Source organism: Thamnophis elegans, chromosome 2 (genome assembly GCF_009769535.1).
Source record: "Thamnophis elegans isolate rThaEle1 chromosome 2, rThaEle1.pri, whole genome shotgun sequence".
Lineage (NCBI taxonomy): Eukaryota > Metazoa > Chordata > Lepidosauria > Squamata > Colubridae > Thamnophis > Thamnophis elegans.
In genome coordinates, this window is record NC_045542.1 from 113544094 (window position 1) to 113567582 (window position 23489).

General features: G+C 38.8%; 1 protein-coding gene across 1 annotated transcript in view; it reads left to right on the forward strand.

The window, feature by feature from the left end:
- CACNA2D3 (calcium voltage-gated channel auxiliary subunit alpha2delta 3) overlaps positions 1-23489 on the forward strand; it is a 594623-nt gene that overhangs the window by 560081 nt on the left and 11053 nt on the right. Inside the window, 2 exon segments of the mRNA XM_032208561.1 lie at positions 968-1023; positions 4138-4249. Coding sequence (XP_032064452.1) covers positions 968-1023; positions 4138-4249 — 168 coding nt within the window.

Consider the following 23489-nt stretch of genomic DNA (forward strand, 5'->3'; position numbering starts at 1 on the left):
TTAAGTGATTGCAGCCCTATGATTGGCATATTTGAAGTTCATGCAAGATCTAGTGGTGTTTTCCACATGATATAGAGCTCCTGTCAATTTATAATAGTTTTGAAGTAAAAATGGATTACAGACCTGAGTGGTAATTTCTTTTGAATAAGTGGAATGCACTAGTAAAGCACAAGGAAGCTGTTTGGTGGAGAGCACAAATGGTGGGAGATATTGAACAATCTGTAATGAACCAGGCTTATTACTTTACAGATATTCAGGATGTAGTTTTAAATGAGATTTATCATAGTGTGTGGAAGGGAATGTGTGCATATGATTTATTGCAAACTAAATCTGCAAAATTCAAAATAAAATTGAACCTTGATGGTGACTGTAGAAAACATTATGGGTATTACAGGGTAAAGTTTAGAAAACTTATTGCTTCTCGATTGATTGTTTATGATAGCCGTTTTTCCTTTCAATCTGAACATTTAAAAGCTACTACTATTGACTTTAGCCTTTATATAAGAATGACTTGAAGCTGACAAATTTTCACGGGGAAGTTGTATTTTTGTATGAGAAGGTTTTATCATTTGCTGATAAAATCAGAAATAATATTTTACCATTCATGAGCCTATTGAGGGAATTTGAGATTTTGACAGCCCAAGATTGAATGTATGTATCATGGGTAAATTGTTCTCGGTACTGGAGCTATAACTACTGCAGCTTGTTATTTGCTAGAAAGTGCAATAAGGTATATTTTAAATAAAATTCTTGGCTACAGAACAGTCCAGCAGCGATACCAATTTCAACAGAATTTGAAATTGTAAAATGAATTCAGCTGGGAGAAAATGTACAACTACAGCAGACTATATATCATCATGAGCTTAGCTTGATGTCTGTTTTTGAACATGCTGGAAAAAAAGTATTACTGACAGTTAATGGTATGAACATGCCAGATGTAATCAAATGATATATTTTTGTGGCTTAGGTTTCTGGTGGAATTTAATCTATGCAATTGGTGGCATTCAGATCTTATAGCAAAGGGTAAGAATAATTTATATTAACAGATATATATATTAACACCTGTGTTATTTGCTTTTATAAGAAGTCAATATTCCACAAAGCTTGATGTACAACAGGAAGCTCCAGTTTTCCCAAGGGTATGCACAAAACAGAAAATTATTTTCTTTTGAGTTTGGAATAGGACAGTTTAACAATAGTTTTTGGACTCAGAAGGCTTTTCTAACACTACCATAGTGATAATTACTGCATTGTGTTTATTTATTTTTTCAAACACTGGGATTGAAGTAAACCAATTAAAGTTTGTTAGAGATGACATTGCCGGAAAAGCATGGGAGAGACAGTCATAACAGTAGTCTTGCAAGAATCAGTTCCAGTGTAAAGGTCTGTATTTCCACCCATAGTTTTGCAGATCCTGTGTAAGTCCTATGCACCCAAGAAATACATAATCTGGGCAGAAGTTGTGAAAGAGAAAAAATGAATTCCTATTCCCTAGTGGTGGGCTTGTCCAATTGTTGTTACTAGTTGCAAAGTCATGTCCGAATTACTGTGACCCCATGGACAACATTCTTCCAGGCCTTGCTGTCCTCTATCATCCTCTGGAGTCTATTTAAGCTCACGCCGACTGCTTCAGTGACTCCATCCAGCCACTTCATTGCCTGTCGTCCCTTTCTTCTTTTACCCTCAATCGTTCCCAGCATTAGGCTCTTCTCCAGTGAGTCCTTCCTTCTCATTAGGTGGCCAAAGTATTGTCCAATACAAGAAGCAAATTAAGTACATCCATTGCTTTTTGTGGTGTAAGTTTCTGGTGGAATTTAATGTATGCAATTGGTGACATTCATAAGTAAATGGCTAATATGGCTTTTGGATAGAGTAATTTTTTATGGCACACTGTACTGAAAAAGAAATCATCTTGGTGGCTTGTCAAACAGCTACCTCAAAGCAGTGCAAGGCACACTGTATCATCCGGCACATTTCCCAGAGCCTCTTGACAGTTATAGGAATTAAATAAATATTTTTTTAAAAAATCCTATGTAATCACTATAATATTTTTGCATGATTTACCAGCATTAAGGAAGAAGGAAAGGAAACATTCCTCATGCCCAGCTTAAATTTTGCTCTCCTAGTGCCTGAGATTTAAATCATTTGCAGTATAAACATATATGGGATGCCAATTTGGTGTAGTGATTAAGGTACCAGACTAGAAACTGGGAAACTATGAGTTCTAGTTCCGCACTAGGTACAATGCCACCTGGATAACCTTACACCAATCTCCTTCCCTCCCTCCCCCTCTCCCTCCCTCTCCACCTCTCTCTCATCCTTCCCCTCCCTCTCTTTCTCCCTCTCTCTCTCTCCCTCATTCCCCCCCCTTCAGGAAGCAGGCAATGGCCAACTACTTCTGGGATCTTTCCAAGAAAATAGCATCTTTATTTGACTATTGCAAATTATACTCTCACTCTGTCCAATAAAATGGTTTCCTATTCTCAACTCTTTGTTTTGGAAGAATTAGAAATAAATATGTGTTGTGGCTATATAATTAACTTGCATCCTTCTTTCTTTAAGGTCACAGGTTTGCCATTACCTCCGTAGACACTGCCCTTTAGAATTTACTTTACCCTGGAAGCTGAGCATATAATTATACACGTCACCTGCTCCCTTTTGTTAATTGCTAGGAAGCTGCAAAGTACCCTCTCATCCTGATCACAGGAAAGGCATCATTTTAATGCAGCTGATGTTTATAGTCGATGGCATGAGCTGGCAGTCATAAGAGAGATTATTACCAGCACAGATCCAAAAAACTAGAGAGCAAAATGTTTTAGCCCATCGTAATGAGATTTATGAAATCAACAGATAATACGCCTTGCATCTTTTCTTTTCCTTTTTCTTTTTTGACTGGGTTGGTGGAGGATGGTGGTTCCTGACTATTTCTTGCAAAAGGGAAATAAAATGTTCAGTTATATGCATCCTATTTTTACTTTGAAAAATCCAATAAAGAATATATGGCATCTTTTAACCCTGCTGATCATAGGAATCCCAGATGTTAAGTTCAATAATTCTATGGCATCAGGTACTCCTTATCACTGTACAAATAGACACAATTTGCAGGCATGGATGTAAGTTGGTTTTAAAGAAAACCTAAAATAAAACTTCAGGATGTGGGATTTTCTTTTAATTTTTCACTTTGACTTCAACTGAAAGAAATTTGGACTGAATCCAAATTTAAGTCATATTTAATATAGACCCACTGCAGTTAGTAAATGTTAAACTGGTTGGCACCAACATGTACCATTGATTTTCATGTGTCTCCTCTGACAGAATTGTCATAATTGGTGATCAATATTTTAAATAATAGCTAACAAGCTAAGGGACGTGGCAGCAGATGGAATGTACATTTGCATACTCTGTGGCCTTGTAATGTACACCAAAATAATGATAATAACAGTATATTATAGGTAACTGGATATCAAAACCATACACATTTAAACTAATAATATTAAAATAACCAGACAAAGTGGTGAGCAAAATGCAAAACTGCAGACCCGGCAATATGATGAGAATAATATTAAAAATAATAGATTTAAAGCTTCTCCAAACAGGTTTAAGATAGAGAGGGGTAAGGTTAAGCAATTAAATAAGTTTGGCTTTTCAAAACAGCATTGAGTAAACTATAAAGTTGTATGGCAAGTACAAAGTAAGGTATTAATACCACTCTTGTCAGGTGCATGAATTTTACCAAACTGAGAACTGCCATAATTTCCCATGGCTAACTGTTTTTTTTAAGTAAGGGTGGGAATGACTATGAAATACCCTTCCATTCCACTAAGTACATCTATATTGTTACTGATATGTTCACAAATGTTAAATTTACTCATGTATGCAGTTACCACTGAATCCCATGTCTTTCTTATAGCCAAACTATCGTTTGAGTAAAGTCAATATCCTTTAGTACATTGTATCTTCTTATAAATGTCTCCTTTAATTATAAAATAAATCTTATGCATTACCAGCATAAATCACAGGGTGGCAGGAGCACTGTAATGATTTCACAAAGTCCAAAACATTGATACAGCATCTCGCATCGAAGAACTGTAAATGAAGTCATTATCAAAACCCTTCAGTCTCTCTTATTTTCTTTAGCTCAGCGACTGAAGCAAACTCTAGAGCCTTGTGACACTGAATATCCAGCTTTTGTTTCTGAACGCACAATCAAGGAGACCACAGGAAATATTTATTGCGACAACTGCTTCAAGTAAGTACTTAATTCTTTTTCCCTGCAATTGGTTGAAAACTTCTGAATTTCATGCTCATCTCATGGAAAACTGGCTTACTCTAATCCCATCAGAATGGATAATATTTAGACGGTGATACTCATAATTGTAATAAGTAAATCAGGCAAAGTCGTGTGACCTTAGTGCTTCACAGGAGTCCTTCCTTGGGATTCTGTCTGCTGAAGTTCCATAATCCAAAGAGTAAACAATGGCAAGACATACAAACTAGTCACTGTTTTATCTGTTACATTAGCTGATCTTTTACTCAAACTGTACAACCACAAATTTAGACACAAAGGAAAATACAGTCCAAGTCAAGGAGGAAGGTATATGGACCCCGGTTGATTATACTACCTAGGAGTCATATCATCCAAATCAATTTGATGCTTTCCTGTTTCCTGATACAGTAGAATTATAATATCTGTGGTCAAGGAAATGTCATTTTGAAGCACTAAAACTGGTTCCAAAATTAGCAACAAGATCTGGAAACTTGGCTCACCCTTGGTTCCAGGTTTGTAACCCAGCATAGACACATGTGTCATTATTAATAGTATAATTTAGACTTTATTGTCATGGTACAAAATAAATACAACAAAACTGGTTTTAGCCTCGCTGGTGCAATCCATGACAACAAATACAAACAACATAAATGGTATAAGGAATAATATCAATGCAAGTAATTAGGGGAAAAGAAAAAGAAAAAAGTGAGTAGAAAAATGAACTGAAATATTCAGTTCTGATATACCAAAATTGTTAGTATATCATGTTAGAAGTCAAGGCAACAGATGTTCAACACTATTATAAGTTTTGAGATGTTTGATGCAATCGTCCTTTTGCACAGTTTCCTCTCAAAACTGAAGATATTGATGCAACAAGAGACAGATATTGACAAATCTATGCACAGAACTACATTGAGCTTGGGAGAAGAAAAACACTAGCTACCATATTTTTCGAAGTATAAGACACACCTTTTTTCCTCAAAAAAGAGGCTGAAAATCTGGGTGCGTTTTATACATCGAATACAGCAATTTTTTGCCTCCCGAAGCCCCGCCCTTGGATACCCTTATGGAGGCTTTCAGAGAGCTCCTGAGTGCTGGAGAGGGCAGAAATGAGCAACAAATGGGCTGTTTTTGCCCACACCCCAGCCCTCAGCAGCACTCTATAAGCTTCCATAAGTCTATGCATGCAAGTTTTTTGACAAAAACTGGCCCGTTTTTGTGAAAAAAGGGTCGTGTTTTTGCTCCCTCCACCCATCCCCAGGCTATTCATGCCTTTTTTTTAAAAAAAAAATGTGGGCCCGTTTTTGTGAAAAACAGGCTGTTTTTGGAAGGTTTGCAGAATGCAAAAACTATTTTTTTCCTTTTGGAAAGTTCTTTAACTGATTGATGAGAATTAGATTGATCAATAGTGCTGTGCCAGCAGAAGCAGTTTTAGGTGCTGCAGATTGTCAGCGATTTCCTTCTCCAGCACATAGATAAATACACTTGGAAACATCTACCTACCTACTTACCTACCCTCTCTCTCCATACCTACCTACTGTATTTCTCTCTCTCTCTCTCTCTCTCTCTCTCTCTATCCCTCTACCTACCTACCTATTCTCTACCTACCTACCTATTCTCTACCTACCTACCTATCTACTGTATCCCCCCCTCTATCTACCTACGTACCTACCTACTCTCTCTCTCTCCCTACCTATCTACTGTATTTCTCTCTCTCTCTTTCTCTCTGTCTCTATCTCTCTACCTACCAACCTACCCACTCTCTCTCTCCCGACCTATCTACTGTATTTCTCCCCCCTCTCTCTATTTCGCTCTCTCTATTCCTCTACCTACCAATCTACTACTCACTCTCTCTCTCCCTATCTACTGCATTTCTCTCCCTCTCTATTTCTCTCTCTCTATCCCTCTACCTACCAACCTATCTACACTCTCTCTCTCCCTACCTATCTACTGTATTTCTCTCTCTCCCCCCTATCTACCTACGTACCTACCTACTCTCTCTCCCTACCTATTTACTGTATTTCTCTCTCTCTTTCTCTCTCTCTCTCTCCCTACCTATCTACTGTATTTCTCCCCCCTCTCTCTAGTTCTCTCTCTCTATTCCTCTACCTACCAACCTACCTACTCACTCCCTCTCTCTCCCTATCTACTGTATTTCTCTCCCTCTCTATTTCTCTCTCTCTATCCCTCTACCTAACCTATCTACTGTACTTCTCTCTCTCTCTGTGTATGTCTCTCTTTCTCTTTCTCTATCCTACCTACTTATCTCCCTAACTATCTACTGTATTTCTCTCTCTCTCCCCCTCCCTACCTACTGTATTTCTCTATTTCTCTATCTATCTATCTATCTAACTAACTAACTAACTAACTAACTAACTAACTAACTACTATCTCTCTCCCTATCTACCTACTGTATTTCTCCCTCTCTATCCCTCTATCTACCTACCTACTTTTTAAAAAAAATTGCCTTTTCAAAATCTTGGTGCATCTTATACTCCAAAAAATATGGTATTTATTTCCTTTTCTGGTTCTGAAGAGAGGAAAGGAATATTTTTGATTCGAACAAAGTGAAAACCGAACCAGGAAGAAGGTCAAATTAGTAAGCTAGGCTTAATGGGTTGCTAATTCTCTGCATTTAGGTATTAGCTAAAATGAGCAAGGTGATGATCTCTGTTTGTAAGCTCTAAACTCTTAACACTATGGACATAACCATGTTTATAGTGTCTTGATACTTAAATAGACTGCAAATCAATCTCAAAAGCATTTTAAATGAAGTAGGAAGAGACTAGTCACCTGAACACCCTATAGTAACTCCTCCTAGTTTAGTCAGAAGCAGATGACATTTATTAGCTAGTTTCTCCAGCAGTCAATTTTCCAGTCCCTTGGTAGATAAATTAGCTGCTGATGTGGTTACCAGATGTAGAAACTTCTATCAGATTTTTGTTCTGCGTTTCAGAGCTGCATGGTGAATACATGAATCTTTGTGAAATTTTGCACTTAGAGAATTTCCTCACTAGATGTATCTTCTTTAGCATCGTCTTTATTAGTATGTTCTTTATTATTGGTTTCTGTCTTACCCATTGTTGTTACATTTTTTACTACTGCAATGCGCTCTACATGGGGCAGCCCTTGAAGAGCATTCGGAGACTTCAGCTCGTCCAGAATGCAGCCGCGCGAGCGATTGTGGGTGCACCTCAGTACACCCACGTTACACCTATCCTCCGCAAGCTGCACTGGTTACCGATTGGTCTCCGGATACGCTTCAAGGTGCTAGTCGTCACTTATAAAGCCCTTCATGGTATTGGACCTGGGTACTTGAGAGACCGCCTGCTGCCAATTACCTCCCAAGGACCCATTAGATCACACAGGGTTGGCCTCCTCCGGGTTCCATCTACCAGCCAATGCCATCTGGCTACTACCCGGGAGAGGGCCTTCTCTGTGGCAGCGCCGGCCCTTTGGAACGAACTCCCCGCCGAGATTCGGACCCTCACCTCTCTCCAGGCCTTCCGAAAAGCCGTTAAAACCTGGCTGTGTCAGCAGGCCTGGGGTTGATGGATTCCCTTCCCCTCTCGATTGTGTATTTGTAGTTCTTGTGTTTCCCTTCCCCTCTTGGGTTTGTGAGCCGCCCTGAGTCCCGCTGGGAATAGGGCGGCATATAAATAAAACGAAACCTGAAACCTGAAACCTGTTACGTTCAGTAATATTACCTGAAAGTGCTTGAAAATAAGAATATGTTAATTTGACTGGCTGTCTCCTCAAAAAAGAGAAAGTTGGTGAAAATTTGAAATAGCAATAATCAACCCACAGATTTTTATACTGTAGGATCTGGTACAAAATTAGGCATCCCCCCCCCTTTTTTTTTTACAAGGTTAAGAACATGGAAAACATTTCAAATGTGATATCGTCATTTAATGTTTTGTGTATGATTATATAAATGCCACATGGCCAGCTTTTCCTTATGCAAAATCAAAATATATCATTGATATTTTCAAAAGTATTTTGAGGCCAGGAAATATACTTGGATTGAATCAGTAGGAAAAATGACTTTACTTAAAATTACCGTATTTATCGGCGTATAACACGCACCGGCGTATAACACGCACCCCCCATTTTAACACAAAAATTTGAGTAAAAATTTTTTTCATTAAAAATAAATGACTTGGAAGCTCGGAACTTAATGTTGGATTAAAATTTATAACATTAGAACATGAATTATAACATTAACTCCTCTTAAAAGGCAAACTTTCTTCTCTTCCTTCCTTTCTCCTTCCATCCTCTCTTCTTTCCTCACTCACTCCCTTCCTCCTTTTCTCTTCCTTCCTCCTTCCATTCTTTCAACTTCCTTTCTTTTACCTATCTATCTTTTCTGTCTTTCTGCTCTTTCCATTTCTCTCTTCCTCTTCGCTTCTGTTCCTTCCTCCTTCCATCCTTTCACCTTCCCTCCTTCCTATTTCTTCCTTCCTTCTGCCTATCTACCTTCACCTTTGTCTTTCTGCTCTTTCCCTGTCTTCCTCTTTCCTCCCTCCCTTCTTTCCTTTCTAGTTCCATCTTTTCTTCTTTCCTCTCTCCCTCCCTTTTTCTTTCTTCCTTCCTTCCTCCTTCCTCTTGCCTATCAACTTCATCCTCCTCGTCTTTCTGCTCTTTCCCTCTCTTCCCCTTTTCTTCCCACTTCCTTCCCTCTTTTCTCCCTCCCTTCTTCTTTTTCTTCCTTTCTTCTTCCATCTTCCTCCTTCTTTCCATCTTTTCTCCTTCCATCTTCTCCCCCCTCCCTTCTTTTCCTTCCCCCTCCCTCCTTCCTTCCTCTCCTTCCCACTCTCTCCTTGGGAGGGGTTGGGGTTGGGGGTGGCAGCAGAGACCAAATAAAGTCAGAAAATCTTATTAAAACTTTCCTATTTGTTGGATTGCCTTGCTGCGAACTTATAAACCAAATCAGGGAAACATTTTGCAACCGAGCCTGCTGCAAGGAGAGGCAGTCCTGCCCCAGTTTTGCAAGGAATGAGAAACGGTGCTTTAAACCGAAGCAACTGCAAGGAACCGCAGACAGGGAAAGAAAGAAAGAAAGATCCTTGTAGCACAAAACCCACCTTTGCATGGTTGTGAGAACATAAACAAACAAAAAAAAAAAGCACAGCGTCCCTCCGCCCTCTGAATAGGACTCAGCATGACTCCGAGCCGGGCAGGGAGATAAGCACCTTCATTTGCATTCTCTGAGACCGTGATGCTTTGCAAGCCCCGGGCTTTTTGGAGATTTTTCCTTTCGTGCTTAAATAAAAAGAACGGGACTTCTTTAAAATGCCACAGCTCTTTCAGCCTAACAAAAATGCAATCTCTTCCTTCGTCCTTCTCCGTCACTAACAGCTGGGGGCTCAGAAATCGGAGTGAAAAGTCAGTCCTCCATCTCTTCCCTCTTCCCGGATTCACTCCGAAGTTTTAAATCTTCCTTCTGTGCATAAACACTCCCTCCCTCTCCCCCTCCCTCTCCCTGTATCTGTTTGTCTCTCACTCTCTGTGTGGCTCTTTACCTCTATCTCCCCCCCTCCCTCTCTCTGTCTCTCTTGTCATTCTCTGTGTGTGTCTGTCTCTCTCTCTGTCTCTCCTCCCTCCTTGTGTGTGTGTGTATGTGTGTGGGGGATCCCTGCCACCGCGGATGGGCTCCGGACTAGTGGAGCCTCCTCTTCCTCCTTTTTAACCAGGCGATCTTTGGCTGCTACACAATCCCAAGGTTTGCAGCGCTTCAGAGAAAGAAGGCATGCGAGAAAGCCCCCCCCCCCCATCCCCGCTGCCTGAACATTTGAATGAAGGAGGCTGCAGGCTCCTTTGTCCTTGGCTATGCAATTTTCTTCCGTTCTCTGCTGCCCGAACGAGTGAATAAGGCAGAGGGAGAATGAAAGGAGATTGCGTCCCTTCTGTCTCCCAGTTGCTCAGAAAAGCAACTGTAGGAAGGTCAAAGTATCCATGGAGAGCGTCCGTTTCAGTAGGGAAGAAAACTTCCTTTCGCCTTCCCGGGCTTCTGCCGCCCGGCAGAAGCCCCGGGACCCAGTCAAATTCGCTGCGCAAGGTGAAACGGCCGGCAGCAGCCTCGCTCTCCTGCTGTGGCTTCTGTTTCAGTAGGGAAGAAAACTTCCTTTCATGGGCGCCGGTGAATCAGCTGGAGCAGGCAGTTTGGGACCCGGCGTATCGGCGTATAACACGCAGGCAGGGTTTAAGCTTGCAATTTTAGTTTTAAAACTGCGTGTTATACGCCGATAAATACGGTATGTAGTTTAAGAATAATAAATTGTGATAAATTTTCTCAGAAAATAATTTCATATTCCGTGGTAGAAATAAATCTTCTAGGCTAACAATATGTTGATTTCAAGGCACCCATGGTTTTTTTTTTCACAGCAAGGAATAATAAACCAAAGAAATAAGTGCTAAAGACTCATGGGAACATTCTTCATGATATAATTTATATAATTACTGTCGTTTGCAATCAGCAAATGGTGACATAGGGCAGATTCTGAATGTTCTGCTCCTAACATCACAGTGTTTTTGCATAGCTTTGAGGTTCTTTGTAGGGTGGGAAGTGACTTCCATAGAAAGAAAGAAAGAAAGAAAGAAAGAAAGAAAGAAAGAAAGAAAGAAAGAAAGAAAGAAAGAAAGAAAGAAAGAAAGAAAGAAAACAGAAAGAGAGAGAGAGATAAAGAGAAGAAAGGAAAGAAAGAACGAACAAAAGAACAAAAAGAACTCAAAGCACTATACCCAACAGTGAGGCTTCTCTGTAAACATAAAATGTGACAAATAGTGTTGATGGAGAAGTTTATTCATAAAAGAGATTCCATAAATGGATTCTGAGGAGGTACAGTTACTGTTTGAGACTATACCACATCAAAGAGAACATGTTTAAATTGGCTCTGTGATTCAGATGTCACTTTTTTCTAAGTGTGTCTCACACAATGTTTTAATAATATAATCTGAAAGCCTTTGCAGATTTCTTTCTGCCTGTTCCAGCCTGAAAACTAATTTAAATAATATACATGTGGTAGATAAAGGAGGGCTATGCAATAGCAAGCCCCTACCCAATTTCCTGTAGGGACCTATTGCCCTATTACATTTGTGTAAGTGTGGTGTTCCCTTTTTGCCATGATCTTGAACTTGAATCACTTCCAGTCACTGCACACACAGCGGCCCTCGAAAGCGATGCAAGAAGCTGAAGCTGGCAGAAGTGCCATGCTTACCAGGAAAAGGCAAGCTACCATTTTGGGAATAGCTGTATTGGCTCCTGGAAAGCTTATGGCTCTAGCTAGGAGTCCTAGTTATAAAGCTTTTTAAAATTTGCATTTTTATTAATTTCTAACTCTCTGCTTCAGATAGATTTAGCTATCTAAAATTATCAGCTTTATGACGTAGATCACGTCAGGAAGCCGACTCCGCAAGAAGGCTAGACATATACTTTTCTGAGATAGTCTGTAGTAGCAGAATTTCACACTTCTTCAGCAGTTAAAGACACTAATAAGCTTGTTAGCTGGAAAGCTGAAAGCCCAGGTTTGAGATCCAAGAGCTGCGCAATGGGGTGAGCTCCTCTTTCTGCATCAGCTCCTGCCCACCTAGCAGTTTGAAAGCATGCAAATGCAAGTAGATAAATAGGTACCACATTGGTGGGAAGGTAACAGCATTCCAATGTGCCTGTTCACATGGCCACAGAAAATGTATTCAGGTGACTCTGGCTCCCTCGCCCCGCCCCAAAAAAGATGAGCACCACACTTTAGAGTCAGACACGACACGAAAACCTTTACCTTTACTCTTGTGTTTTATTTGCCCTTTCTTATTTGTCCATTCAGTCAGGGAGGAACCAGCCTGAATCTCTTCCTAGCATATGTCCTTTTCCCGGGTTTAAAGATTGCTTCTGCCCTTCATGAAGCCCTCTCTATGGCTCTCCAGAAATGTGTCCTGACTGGGACAACATTCAATGGGTTTTCAATTTTGAAATGAAAAATGGATGGGGCTCCAAAAGCAGGTCTTCTTGGGCACAGAGCCTTTGATATGGAATAATCTTCTCACCCCAATGATCAGTTTCCTAGTTGCCATCCCAACACAGTGTTCAGGCAGTGTTCTACCAAAGAGGCTTCAATGAAAGGGGAGATGCTAGGTGATTGGAACCAGCTGCAAGCAGAACCTGGTTGTCCAGGGGTGAGATGATATTTAAGTTATTTGGCTGTTTTCATTTGTGCTTTATTCTGTTGATTATAAGCCACCTTAAAATCTATACGAATGACATAACTCAGAGGTTTATCCAAACTGTAAATAAGTACTTTGAGGAGGCATTGGAATTAATTTACATAGAAGCCATTGTTAACCTTCCACAAGTTCTCTTGCCATGTTTATATTATATGAATATCACTATTTTCTGTTCTTAGCTACAAACATATGTCAAAAAGCCATTGTGTACAAGATATAAAATGACCTCATCTCAATAAGCGTGATGATGAGCTGTGAGATTCTTCAGCGTGGAAGTAGATAACATGCAATCAAATCCTGAGAATAATTAATCCACTTTTGAATGTGTAACACATGCGAGTTGGTTTCTTTCTTCTCTTTCTACTTGACAAAAATGCATTATTTGTACTTCATGAATTGCAGTGTTTACATTATTTTGCAAAATATAGGGGCCTTGGAGAATGTAGGAGCCTAAAAGAAAATAAGAATTATGTAGGAATGCCGTTTTGGTTATGATTTGGCAGGCATAATCAATAATTTTTGACATCCTATATCCCACTGATTATGAAATTAATCTTCTAGTTAAAAAGCAATTCAGAAGAAGTCAGGCTATATTTTTTGAACCTCTATGCCTGTCATCAAGAATTAGAAAATTGGGTATTGTTACAGTGCTTTTCACATTTTCCAGGAAGTGATTATTGACTCATTCATTTCCATTTTTAAAAATAGAAGTGTTTACAATAAACTGAAGAAGATAATGGTCCAAATCTTATTTATGAATTGTGAAATCCTAAGTAGATTTACTTAAAGAGTAAATTCAAATCAGTGCCATGAAATTTATTGCTTGGTTACAGTTTCAAGATTTGCAGCATCAGTCCACTTGAATCTCCCAATAAGTTTCTTTTCATTTTTATTTAGGTTCATTGGATTTAACCTTGGATGAATAGTATTTTGCTGTTGTTTAAAGAATTTCCAGTTCCTTTTGTAGCCTAACTGATGGTTTGGGTTTTTTTTTTCAATGTGCTTTTTTTTAGAAGAAAAGAAAACATGCATATGTTGCCTCTTATCTAGCAGAACCTTGTAGTTTAAATAAATACATAATTGATTTAGAAATGGAGGAAGGAAAGAAAAGGAAGGGGCAATTTGGCAGTTTTCCTATCATGTTGAATATAGGTATATAAAAAAGAAAACATCAAAGAAAAAAAAAGGGAGTGAATATAACTACTTCAACTATGCAAGAGGTTAGAAGTTAATTGTGAAATATTTTATATATACAGTCCAGTGAGAATGGTTTGATTTACAAGCCTTTAAATACCAGGGCCAAATTTTGTATTGCGTTAGCTCACTTTTCCTGGAGGGAAATGTTTTTGGCTGTTGCCTTTAAAGATAAGATTTGCGAGGTTCCATCTCAGGCCTCTGATTATCTCTGCTTTTTTATAAGCTCAGGGTCTTTCAAAGGATTTGTGTTTAATTAGTTCAAAATAATAAGCTTTAGCGTTATACAGTATTCCAGTATTCTGACAATATGCTTATATGGTGGAGCTGTAAATGTAAAGGCAATACCTTCATAAAAATAAAAAATTCACCTTATTTAAACCATCAGTCAGAGCAATTTAATTCTTTCAAACATCATTACCTGTTTAAGCCCTACATCAGTGATGGCTAACCTTTTTGTTGTCGTGTGCCAAAAGTGCGCATGTGCAATAGGGTGCCGACGTGCCTGCAACCATAATGCAATGTGCATGTGACAAATCCACTTGCCACCCGTCCCCCTGCACATGCACGCACTCCCCCACTCCCATGCATGCACACACAACCCTGAAGCCTCCTGGGAGCAAAAATGGACCACAGTGGGGCTGGTGCACTCCCACCCATTCCGCAGCCCATTTTGGGCCTAGTAGGCTTCCCTGTAGCCTGCTGGACCAGAAACAGGCCACAGAGGGTGAACTGCACCCCCTGTGCTCTCCCCACTCATACACGCATGTCTCCCTCAGGGGCCACGCTCCTGCTCATGCATGACAGATACCCGAAAATCAACTGTCCGACAGGAGGTGTGTGCAGAGGCACTCACACATGTGCGGTGAAGCTGAGCTGTGGGTATGTGACAGCTCGCATACCAGGGGTGGGTTTCAGGTGGTTCGCGGCGGTCCCCGCGAACCGGTTGGTCGGCGAACCCGGAAGTAAGTAACTTCCGGGAACGCCAAAGGGTCCGCCCGCCCGCCCGCATTTCTTACCCGGTTTTGATGAGTTCTGCACTTCCACGCATGTGCAGGACGCATACAGCGCCTGCGCGATCCTCCAGGAGCAGCTGGAGCATCGCACAGGCGTTAGTACGCATACGTGCACTGTGCACGAGGACGCCGCCGGCCCCGTTCCAACCAAACCAGTTGGAACGGGGCAAGAAACCCACCCCTGTCGCATACCCACAGAGAGGGCTCTGCATGCCACCTGTGGCACACGTGCCATGGGTTCGCCATCACAGCACTACATGGAATGGAATCAGATCAGTCTGATGGGCAGCCTTCCGCTAAGCCCACTAGAGCAGGTGGCAGGTATTGGCTCCAGATCCATTTCCTTAACCACTGTGACTTTGCAGGTTTTTGGAAATGTAATTCTTCTATTGCAGCTCCCAACCCATAGAAAACCATCCTCCTTTAGATCCAACAAATGCCCCCCCTTCCAGAAAGCATTTAAGACTCCACTCCCAAGCATTGGGATAGGGTGAGGTCAGAGCAGAATGAGAATATTTTGGTCTGCATCAAGAAGTGTGGTTGGGGCACCAGATTTTCTGTTCTTGGATGTATTGTTTCTTTTGCTTTTATTGTTGCATACATTGTTTCATCTGTGGGTTATAAGCCACCCAGAGTTTGCTTTTAAGACGGGCAGCTATATAAATGTTTTTTTAAAAAATAAATTCAACATTTCCATCACTAATCCCCCAACCCTTGGGCTAGCAGCTGCCACAATACTTACTCAATCTCCTACTCCCAAAGTAGGGCAAACCCAGGGCACTAGCAATCCAGCAGGCAAATCTCCAGAAAGTCATATCTGGTAGCCAGCCAGTGAATCATCCTCCTCCAAAGTAAACTGGGCAGGCTCAAAACGCTCTCAAAATAATACTAGAAGATATTCCTATAATTTATATTTTCTTAGTGTCTATTTATAATCTCTTGTGTTAAGCTTACAGTAACATGGCATCTTTGTGTCAGCAAGATATTTTCTTTGTCATTTCTTCATCTGAAATTCGCTCATGAGTTGTCAAACCTGTGCACATCTATCTGTTTATGCTTGGATATTTCTTTGATCAGCTGCGTCTGGATGGTTTCTTAAAACCTAGGACTTAAATAAGCTTTGCAGATCAAAGAAAACAGAAAAAAAGTTCTTAAATGTATTTGTCCTTAACATACAAATAAGAATCTGAAATTTCATAGATTCTTTAAAGGAACACTATATTAAATTCAAAAAACATCTACTCTAATTTGAAAGAAGAGGAAAGGAAGGGTTTTTTTCCCCTTTACTAACCATAACTGTTCCTATTTCATAATAATTGTTGTCAAAACAACACCAATCCTTAAAGCGCATCCTATTCGCTCCTACAATTTGAACAAGATTAATTTGTATTAACATTAACATTGGTACCCAATGGGATTTTTGGAAAAAGATGTAGAAACATTATTTTTTAATTATTCTGCAAAGTATTTTGATATGCACTTAAACATCACATCAATATAATGCACAGTTGTAGCTAATCAAGTCATATGCTGTCAGCTTTTGATTAAAATGAGTAATCGGGTAAGCAATCAGATGTTGAAAGGAGAATTTGAAGGGATTTGAAGATATCAACAAGGAGTTGACTGATTAGTGCAGCTGATTGATTTTTGACTAGTAGTTCCTGAGGGCTGTTGATAGCCCATTGTTTGTAAATGAAGCATTACTTCCTGTCTAGCTAGTTGAGGCAGCTTCAGGGTCAAACATAAAGGAGCCACTTTTCAGAGAGTAAACTGGGTGTTTGGTAGAGGAAGTCAGTGGTGCTCCTCCTCCTCCTCTTTCTCCTCCTCTTCAAAGATGAAGAAAACTACTGTAGTATTATGGCTGTAGATTGTGCAATGTTTGCTTTTGAAGACAGCAAGAACTACTCACATTGCAAGTTCAAGCAGGTTATCCTTCTTGAAAAAGAAATGATAAACCTATCTATATTCCAACTTATCAATGGAGATAAGAAATTCTTGGATTGAACATAGAAAGTTCTTACAAGGCAACAATATCAAGATATCTTCCTGAATGAATAGATGAAAAAATGTGTCACAAAAGTCAAAAGCACTCTTTTCCTTTGAAGCCCCAGATAGATGCAGAACCATAATGTTTTTTCACTCCTAAACAAAGAAAGGATGCCACAAGCCTCATCGATTGAGGAGAAGACTGTTCAGGTTTTGTGGAAAGAAAGACTCCTACCTCTGCCCAAAAGAAGGAAAAGTTATGGTTAGTAGTGATTCCCTACTAAAGCAGACTGACACAGTAGTTTTTGAATTCACATTCAGGATACTATGAAAAGCCTTCCAACACTAGAAAATAAATAACTTGGAGGTTAGAGGTTAGAAAACATGGAGGACAAGTTTGTGAACACCACAAAGTTAAGGGATTTGCAAAGTCCTTCATTTAGTAAGGAAAATGCAAAGGCATGAGTTTATGATAGAGGAGGCTATAATAAGTGATAGTACATGGAAAAAAGATCTGCAACACTTGTTAGATCACAAGTTGAAAATGGGCTGAAGTTGTAATACACATTTTAAAAAACTAAATGAAGTTCTAGGCTACAACAGAAATGAAGTATCAGAACCAAGAGGGGTAATTTCCTCTCTCTATTCTGCATTGGTCAGACCACATTTGGAATATTACATCCAGTTTTCGACTTCTCCCATAGACAAAGTGATGAATGCCATTGAATTGCATTCAAAACCAACTGTTAATTGATTCAGCTTGCAAAGCAGTGATGATCCATGAATATAACAGGAGGCACACATTACTGTCTACACCACTGCACTCCAGACCACCTGTAGTTTATGGGTGGTCTTCAAAAGTAGACCCAAGTAGTATGTGTTACAGTACAGTTGTGAAGTGACTAGGAAATGAATTACCAACTGAAGAGTCTCCCAGTCAAGGAATGTACAGCTGACACACATGGACCTCTGCAAAACAATATCTACAAATCCAGATGCAAGTTCTCTTTGAGCTATGGATCCAGAAGGGCCCTCAAATTGCATACTTGGTCTTGAATGGGGAAATGCAACACATCCAAGACCATCTCAAAAGTCAGGGACCCAAGCATTCAGTCTAGTAGATACAATATTTAACAGAAGGTGTAAAACAGCACTCCCCGGGGAAGAGGCAGAAGGTGTGTGTGTCTGTGTGTGTGTATGTGTAATTTTTGTGACATACACAAAATGGTTTGTCATGTAAGCAACTGCCTAGAAGGTTCATGGAGTGGAGCTGAAAGGTGAAAGGGAAGTAGTATGCTCCCTTTCATATTTGAGCAGACCAGGTGCTTTTGACAAAAGAAAACAAATGAAAGCGCGCGCGCGCACACACACACACACACCACAGCCACTGATTGAATCCAATTTATGAGGGAGGAGGGGAACAACTGCAACCCAATTCTTCAGGAAGGATAATGTGATTGATGGTATTGGAAATTGCTAAGTAATCAAAGAAAACAATGATGGATGTACCATCCCCATTCTGTCCTGCCAAATGCCATCAACAAGCACAACTAACATCTCAGTTGTGTACCCTAATCTGCACAGAACCTGGTTGAAAGGGCCGCCTTGGTTTAGAAGATATTCAAGTTATTATCCAACCTATAGTCTAATCCAGGAGTGTCAAATTTTGGCAACTTTAAGATTTGTGGACCTCAAGTCCCAGCATTCCCAAGCCAGCATGGGAATTGAAGTCCACAAATCTTAACGTTGCCAAGGTTGGACACCCCTGATTTAATATGTTACATGATTGCTGGAGTGGCCTACATAATCTACTCTTGCTGTAAATCAGGGTGCTAATTTCCAGCATCTTTATTTCTAAGACCATCAGAGCATAGGCATTGAAATATTATAAAATAAAAATGACAAATAGCTATGGCTCAATACTTTGATGAAAATGCATTCATGTATCCAGAAAAATAGAGAAACAAATAAATTTAAAATAAAATTGCAAAGCTAAGGAGCTTTCTCACCAGTTGGCTTTCTGTTAAAGGGATATCTTATAACTAACCATAATAGCCTCATTTTGAGGCTGTGTCTAAAATATTCTGCATGTTTACATTTCTAAATATGCCCACCAGATCCAAATGTTCCTTTATAGAGATGGTATTGAGTACTGTATACTCAGTTGTGGGCTGGATTCAAGTCCATTTGATTTGTGTCCACCATTCTAAATTTTTTCCTTGAGCCCCGTCATCCCAGTAATATAAAGTTTAGCCTTACAGACATCAGTCAGTGGACCCAGAAAATAACTGGATATTAATCAGGACCCATACAAAGTTATAAAATCTATTAATTCTAAAAGAGAATGGGTGTGTTGATGGGCATATGCCCAAGGACGTATTTGGCCCAATAAGGAAGATATCTAACTTGCTTCTTTATTTTTGGTGAGCTCCCTTCAAAATCAATCAGCTATCTTGTCACAAGGAGATTCCTGCTTAGTATGGAAAAATAATTGCTAGATAATTTTGCAGAAATTTCCTTGTAATTTTATTTCCTGAGCTTTACTGGAATCAGATTAGAAAAATCTGTCTTTTTTTTTCCAAGACTCACTTGGAAAAAATAGATAATTTCTGAACCAAGTACAAGGGATCTCACCCATGACTAGTCCTGTTTCTCTTCCATCCAAAATCCATGACTAACTATATTCCTTCTTGAAAAATACTACTAAAATGGAATTGCTGGAAAGTCTAATGTTTTCATTTGTAACACACCACAGAAAGGGTTTAAATTAAAGATTATAGTTTACTTAGGGAGGGGATCATTTTTAAACACAAGGTGACTATTATTGTCATAATATTTTCAGCTAAGTTGTTAGAAATAAATGGGAGGAATTATTTGGATTAAGAAAACCGATTAAAATTGGAGTACATTTCAGCCAATTTTAGGAAGTCAAATGTTATTGTAAATTGGCTCTTATTTGGGCAAGGATGTAAACCAACTAGTAAATCTTTTCATCTTTTAGCAGTGTTGAATTGATGAAGTGCAAGAACACATAATTTTACAGCTTTTGCAATAATAATAGTGTTGCATGGCAAAGACTGTGAGGTTTCAATAAGCACGTAACAGGCTTTCGACTATAAAACTACAAAATCTTAATTTTGAAAAAAAAATCTGGCCTAGTTAATTTGGGTTTGAAAACCTATTTGTTTCCACATTTACTAAAGTTCTATTTTTTAACATCTGTAATTATAGTTTGGTAACATTTGTAAGAATTTTATGGAGAAATTCTAACAGTAGACAAAATAAAAGTCTACTGTCAATGCATAGGGAAGTCTTAGCTGTTTGGATTTATCTGTAGATCCTTTTTTTTTTCAAGGAAATGATAGGATACTATATTTTTCCTGTGACCAATATATCTAATTTGTTCCCAGTGAATGCAGGGGAAAGGACAAAAATAGCAAACTCTCATTGTATTGCACTTGCAGTAGAGAACTAGAGTAATTTTACCAGCAGATAGTACAATATTGACTTTGTGCTCGAAAATATTTTTTAATTAGACATTACTCTGAAATCCTAGCTCAAATCTATCTTTTCCTTGGTAAAAGGCAGTTTAGCCAAGATACATTGATAGAAAAGTATAGAATAAAAAGCAGAAATTAGTTTTGATCATGTACTATATAATTCTGCTGCTCTATGAATTGAGGAAAGATTCATGTATTTCTCTGTTTAACAGATTGAAAGGATTATTACAAAGAAATAGTATTTTGTAATATATATTAAATGATTAACAGCACCTTGCTATTAAATTGGAGGAAAACATTAAAATTAGCCAGTATGGAGAAATTGTAAGAGTAATAGGCCGATTCTAAAGCATTTTTAGTTTCCTAAAACTAATTTCAGTCAAGAGACAAACGTTAACAACTCAACAGTCACCAGAATAATTCAATGATTCTTTTTTGCAGATTCTGCTTCAAATGTAAAACCTTCATAATGAATATACAGCATTAAACATTTTTTTTATTTTAAAACCAGTTATACAATTTACTAAAAGGAATTCCAAATATCACTATTATTCCCATAGAAACTCCACAATATTCTTTTCTGCATTGCCCCACAGCAGTGTCCTCTTTCATCAAAGGTTTTATCACTTTTATTTTTAAATTTATCCATCCTTCTGAAAGCCCCTTGTTTCTCCAAGTTTATCTACTTCCAAAATATTTTAAAATGTCCATAAAAAATACTTTGCATTATCTTTGCCTTAACCCAATCTATATGGTTATCTAGCCTTTATCTGAATGTCCCACTTCATTAAAGACGTTCAAATAAAGGCTAGAAAACCATTTAAGGAAGATGTTTTCACTTGACCAAGGCCCCTTCCAATATATGACTGGGTAATTATTATTGATCTGTTCAATTCCAGTTCCAGCCCCTGGTTAGCAGATAATGATCAGATTAGAAATAGCTTCTTCTTCTTTCCCAGTTAAAACAAGCAAATTTAGTGCTCAGCAAAGCTGGGCCAGCTGGCTAAAAATGTGCTTCCACTGCCTATTTCAAACACAAATTGTCTATAAGATATATCTATTCACTGAACTATGCTGAACTTTGGCTACTGTCTTAATAATTTCTTTCATTTTTAATTACTTAACACTGATCCATCCCTCTTTTATGTGTGTTTTTTTAATAGCCTAGCAATGTAGATGTAACATTCAATCTGGTTTTTAAAAAAAATGTGAATTAGAAATCTAGCCAGAAGTCTGGAAAATACATTAGGAGGATTGGAAACCAAAACAACAGATATCTGCATGTTGAACGGTTGAAGTTTGTTCCACACCATTAGGGTTTGGGTTTTGCAACTGATAATTATGTGAGTAACAGATATTTGAAAAGAGACTGTACATCATTTTCCACATTATGAATTGTGAATATATGTGTGCGCACTTTGTTTTGTGACTTAATCCAACAGGAAGAAAAATCAGAATGAGACAGCTGTGAGATGAAATCCCAGCATAACCACTAAAACTGCCAGAGAAAATAGAAAGCTTGAGGTTAGCTACTTATCTAGATTATACTAGGGAAAGATTATTTCAACAGGTGATAAAGAAATCTAACTAGACCAAATAAATCTGTGATCCCTGCAGTTGTTCAGCCATTATAGCCATGATTCCAACAAGTACTTTGGGTTATTTGATGGTTTAGGTTCATGTCTGGGAGTTGCTTTACAAACTTGTTTTGCAATAGCATACTTCTTCCTCCCTTACATCAATATATAGTACCAAAACACATGTTGTCGTGACATTTAACTCACTTAAATGGTGCAACATAAGCAGAGGTGGGTTCCTACCAGTTCGCACCTATTCGGTAGAACCGGTTCGTCAAATCTACCGAACCGGTTAGAAGAGGTTCCACCAGTGGACCCGGAAAGCAGGCCACACGTACAGAAGAGGTTCCAAAAATTTTTGAAACCTACCACTAGTCCTTGGATATGATTATTCTATACTATCATGCTCATATTAATAAAACCCAGTGCCTCTGTGAAAGGTAAAGATGACTACTGCGTTTGTGGTGCAATCAGAATGTTGCGTGTGTTGAAGTTGTTTTAATGCAAACCAAAGATGCCTTTTAAAAAACAAGTTTACATCATATTCTTATGCATGCCAGGGCTGTGTGTGAGGTAATTTAAGGTGTTCTGACAAGTGTTGTCGGCATCTTCATATCCAGTCACATGGGCAGCAAGCCACTCCCGTCCAGTCACATGGGTGGCAAGCCACTCCCACAAAGGAGACCACACCCACGGAGTAGGTTCGAACAATTTTTGAAACCCACCACTGATCATAAGGCAACAATTTTTGAACCAAGGTACCTCAGAATGGAGTAATTTATAGAATGTCTCCAAAATCTGGAAGTAGCTTCTGTTCCACTGCTCTTTTGCCAACTCATGCCATTCTGTTTCTCTGTTTAGGTAAGTAAATATTTCTGAAATGATCATCCAAACAAGCATGAGTTGTCTAATGATGCAATGAATTGCTTTTGTAATGCATATCCCTGAAGGTACTCATCATGCGTAAAAAACCAGAAGATTGAACAAATGTACAGAGTCAGCAATGCCTTAATGGCATATAATCAATCTATAAATTAATTTGGTGTAGTGATGAAGGTGGTAGCCTAGAAACCAGGAGGCTGGGCCTTCTTCTGACTGGTGACTTATGCTCTCTCAGTCCAACTCATCTCACATGAAAGTTGTGGAGAAAATGGGAAGCAAGGGGTATATTCTCCACCTTGAGTTGGCCAGCACCCACAATATTGACCATACTGAAAAAGTTGAAGTTCAGAAACATATTGTAGACTGCATGTTTCCACATCCATCCTCTCTTAATTTAAATCCTTTTCATATTATATCTGGGAATAATAACCTGGACAAAAAGATAACATTTTTTTCTTGATGAATTACACAGTGGAGACTGTAGACATCACTACACTAACTATATCTTTCTTATACAACTGATAGTGTAATTTAATCATTTGCCTATGAACCAACATGGAATTGACTTTGTACATAACTCAGACATTGACATGACATTTTTGTGCCTAATTAGGCTACAGGAATGGAGAAGCAGCCAACACTTCATTAAATTATGTATAGATGGAATCTAAGATAAGGATGTCTGAAAATGCACTACTATATTCATTCAGAGAAGGCCTGAATGATCTGTGTGTGGTCTTTTTATATTGTAATGCCAAGAAAGTTCTCTCATCATCAGATTTATTAGTGTTGGGCAAATAAACATATTATTATTATAATAGGGATGTTCAGAGTATGCTATATTTGATTT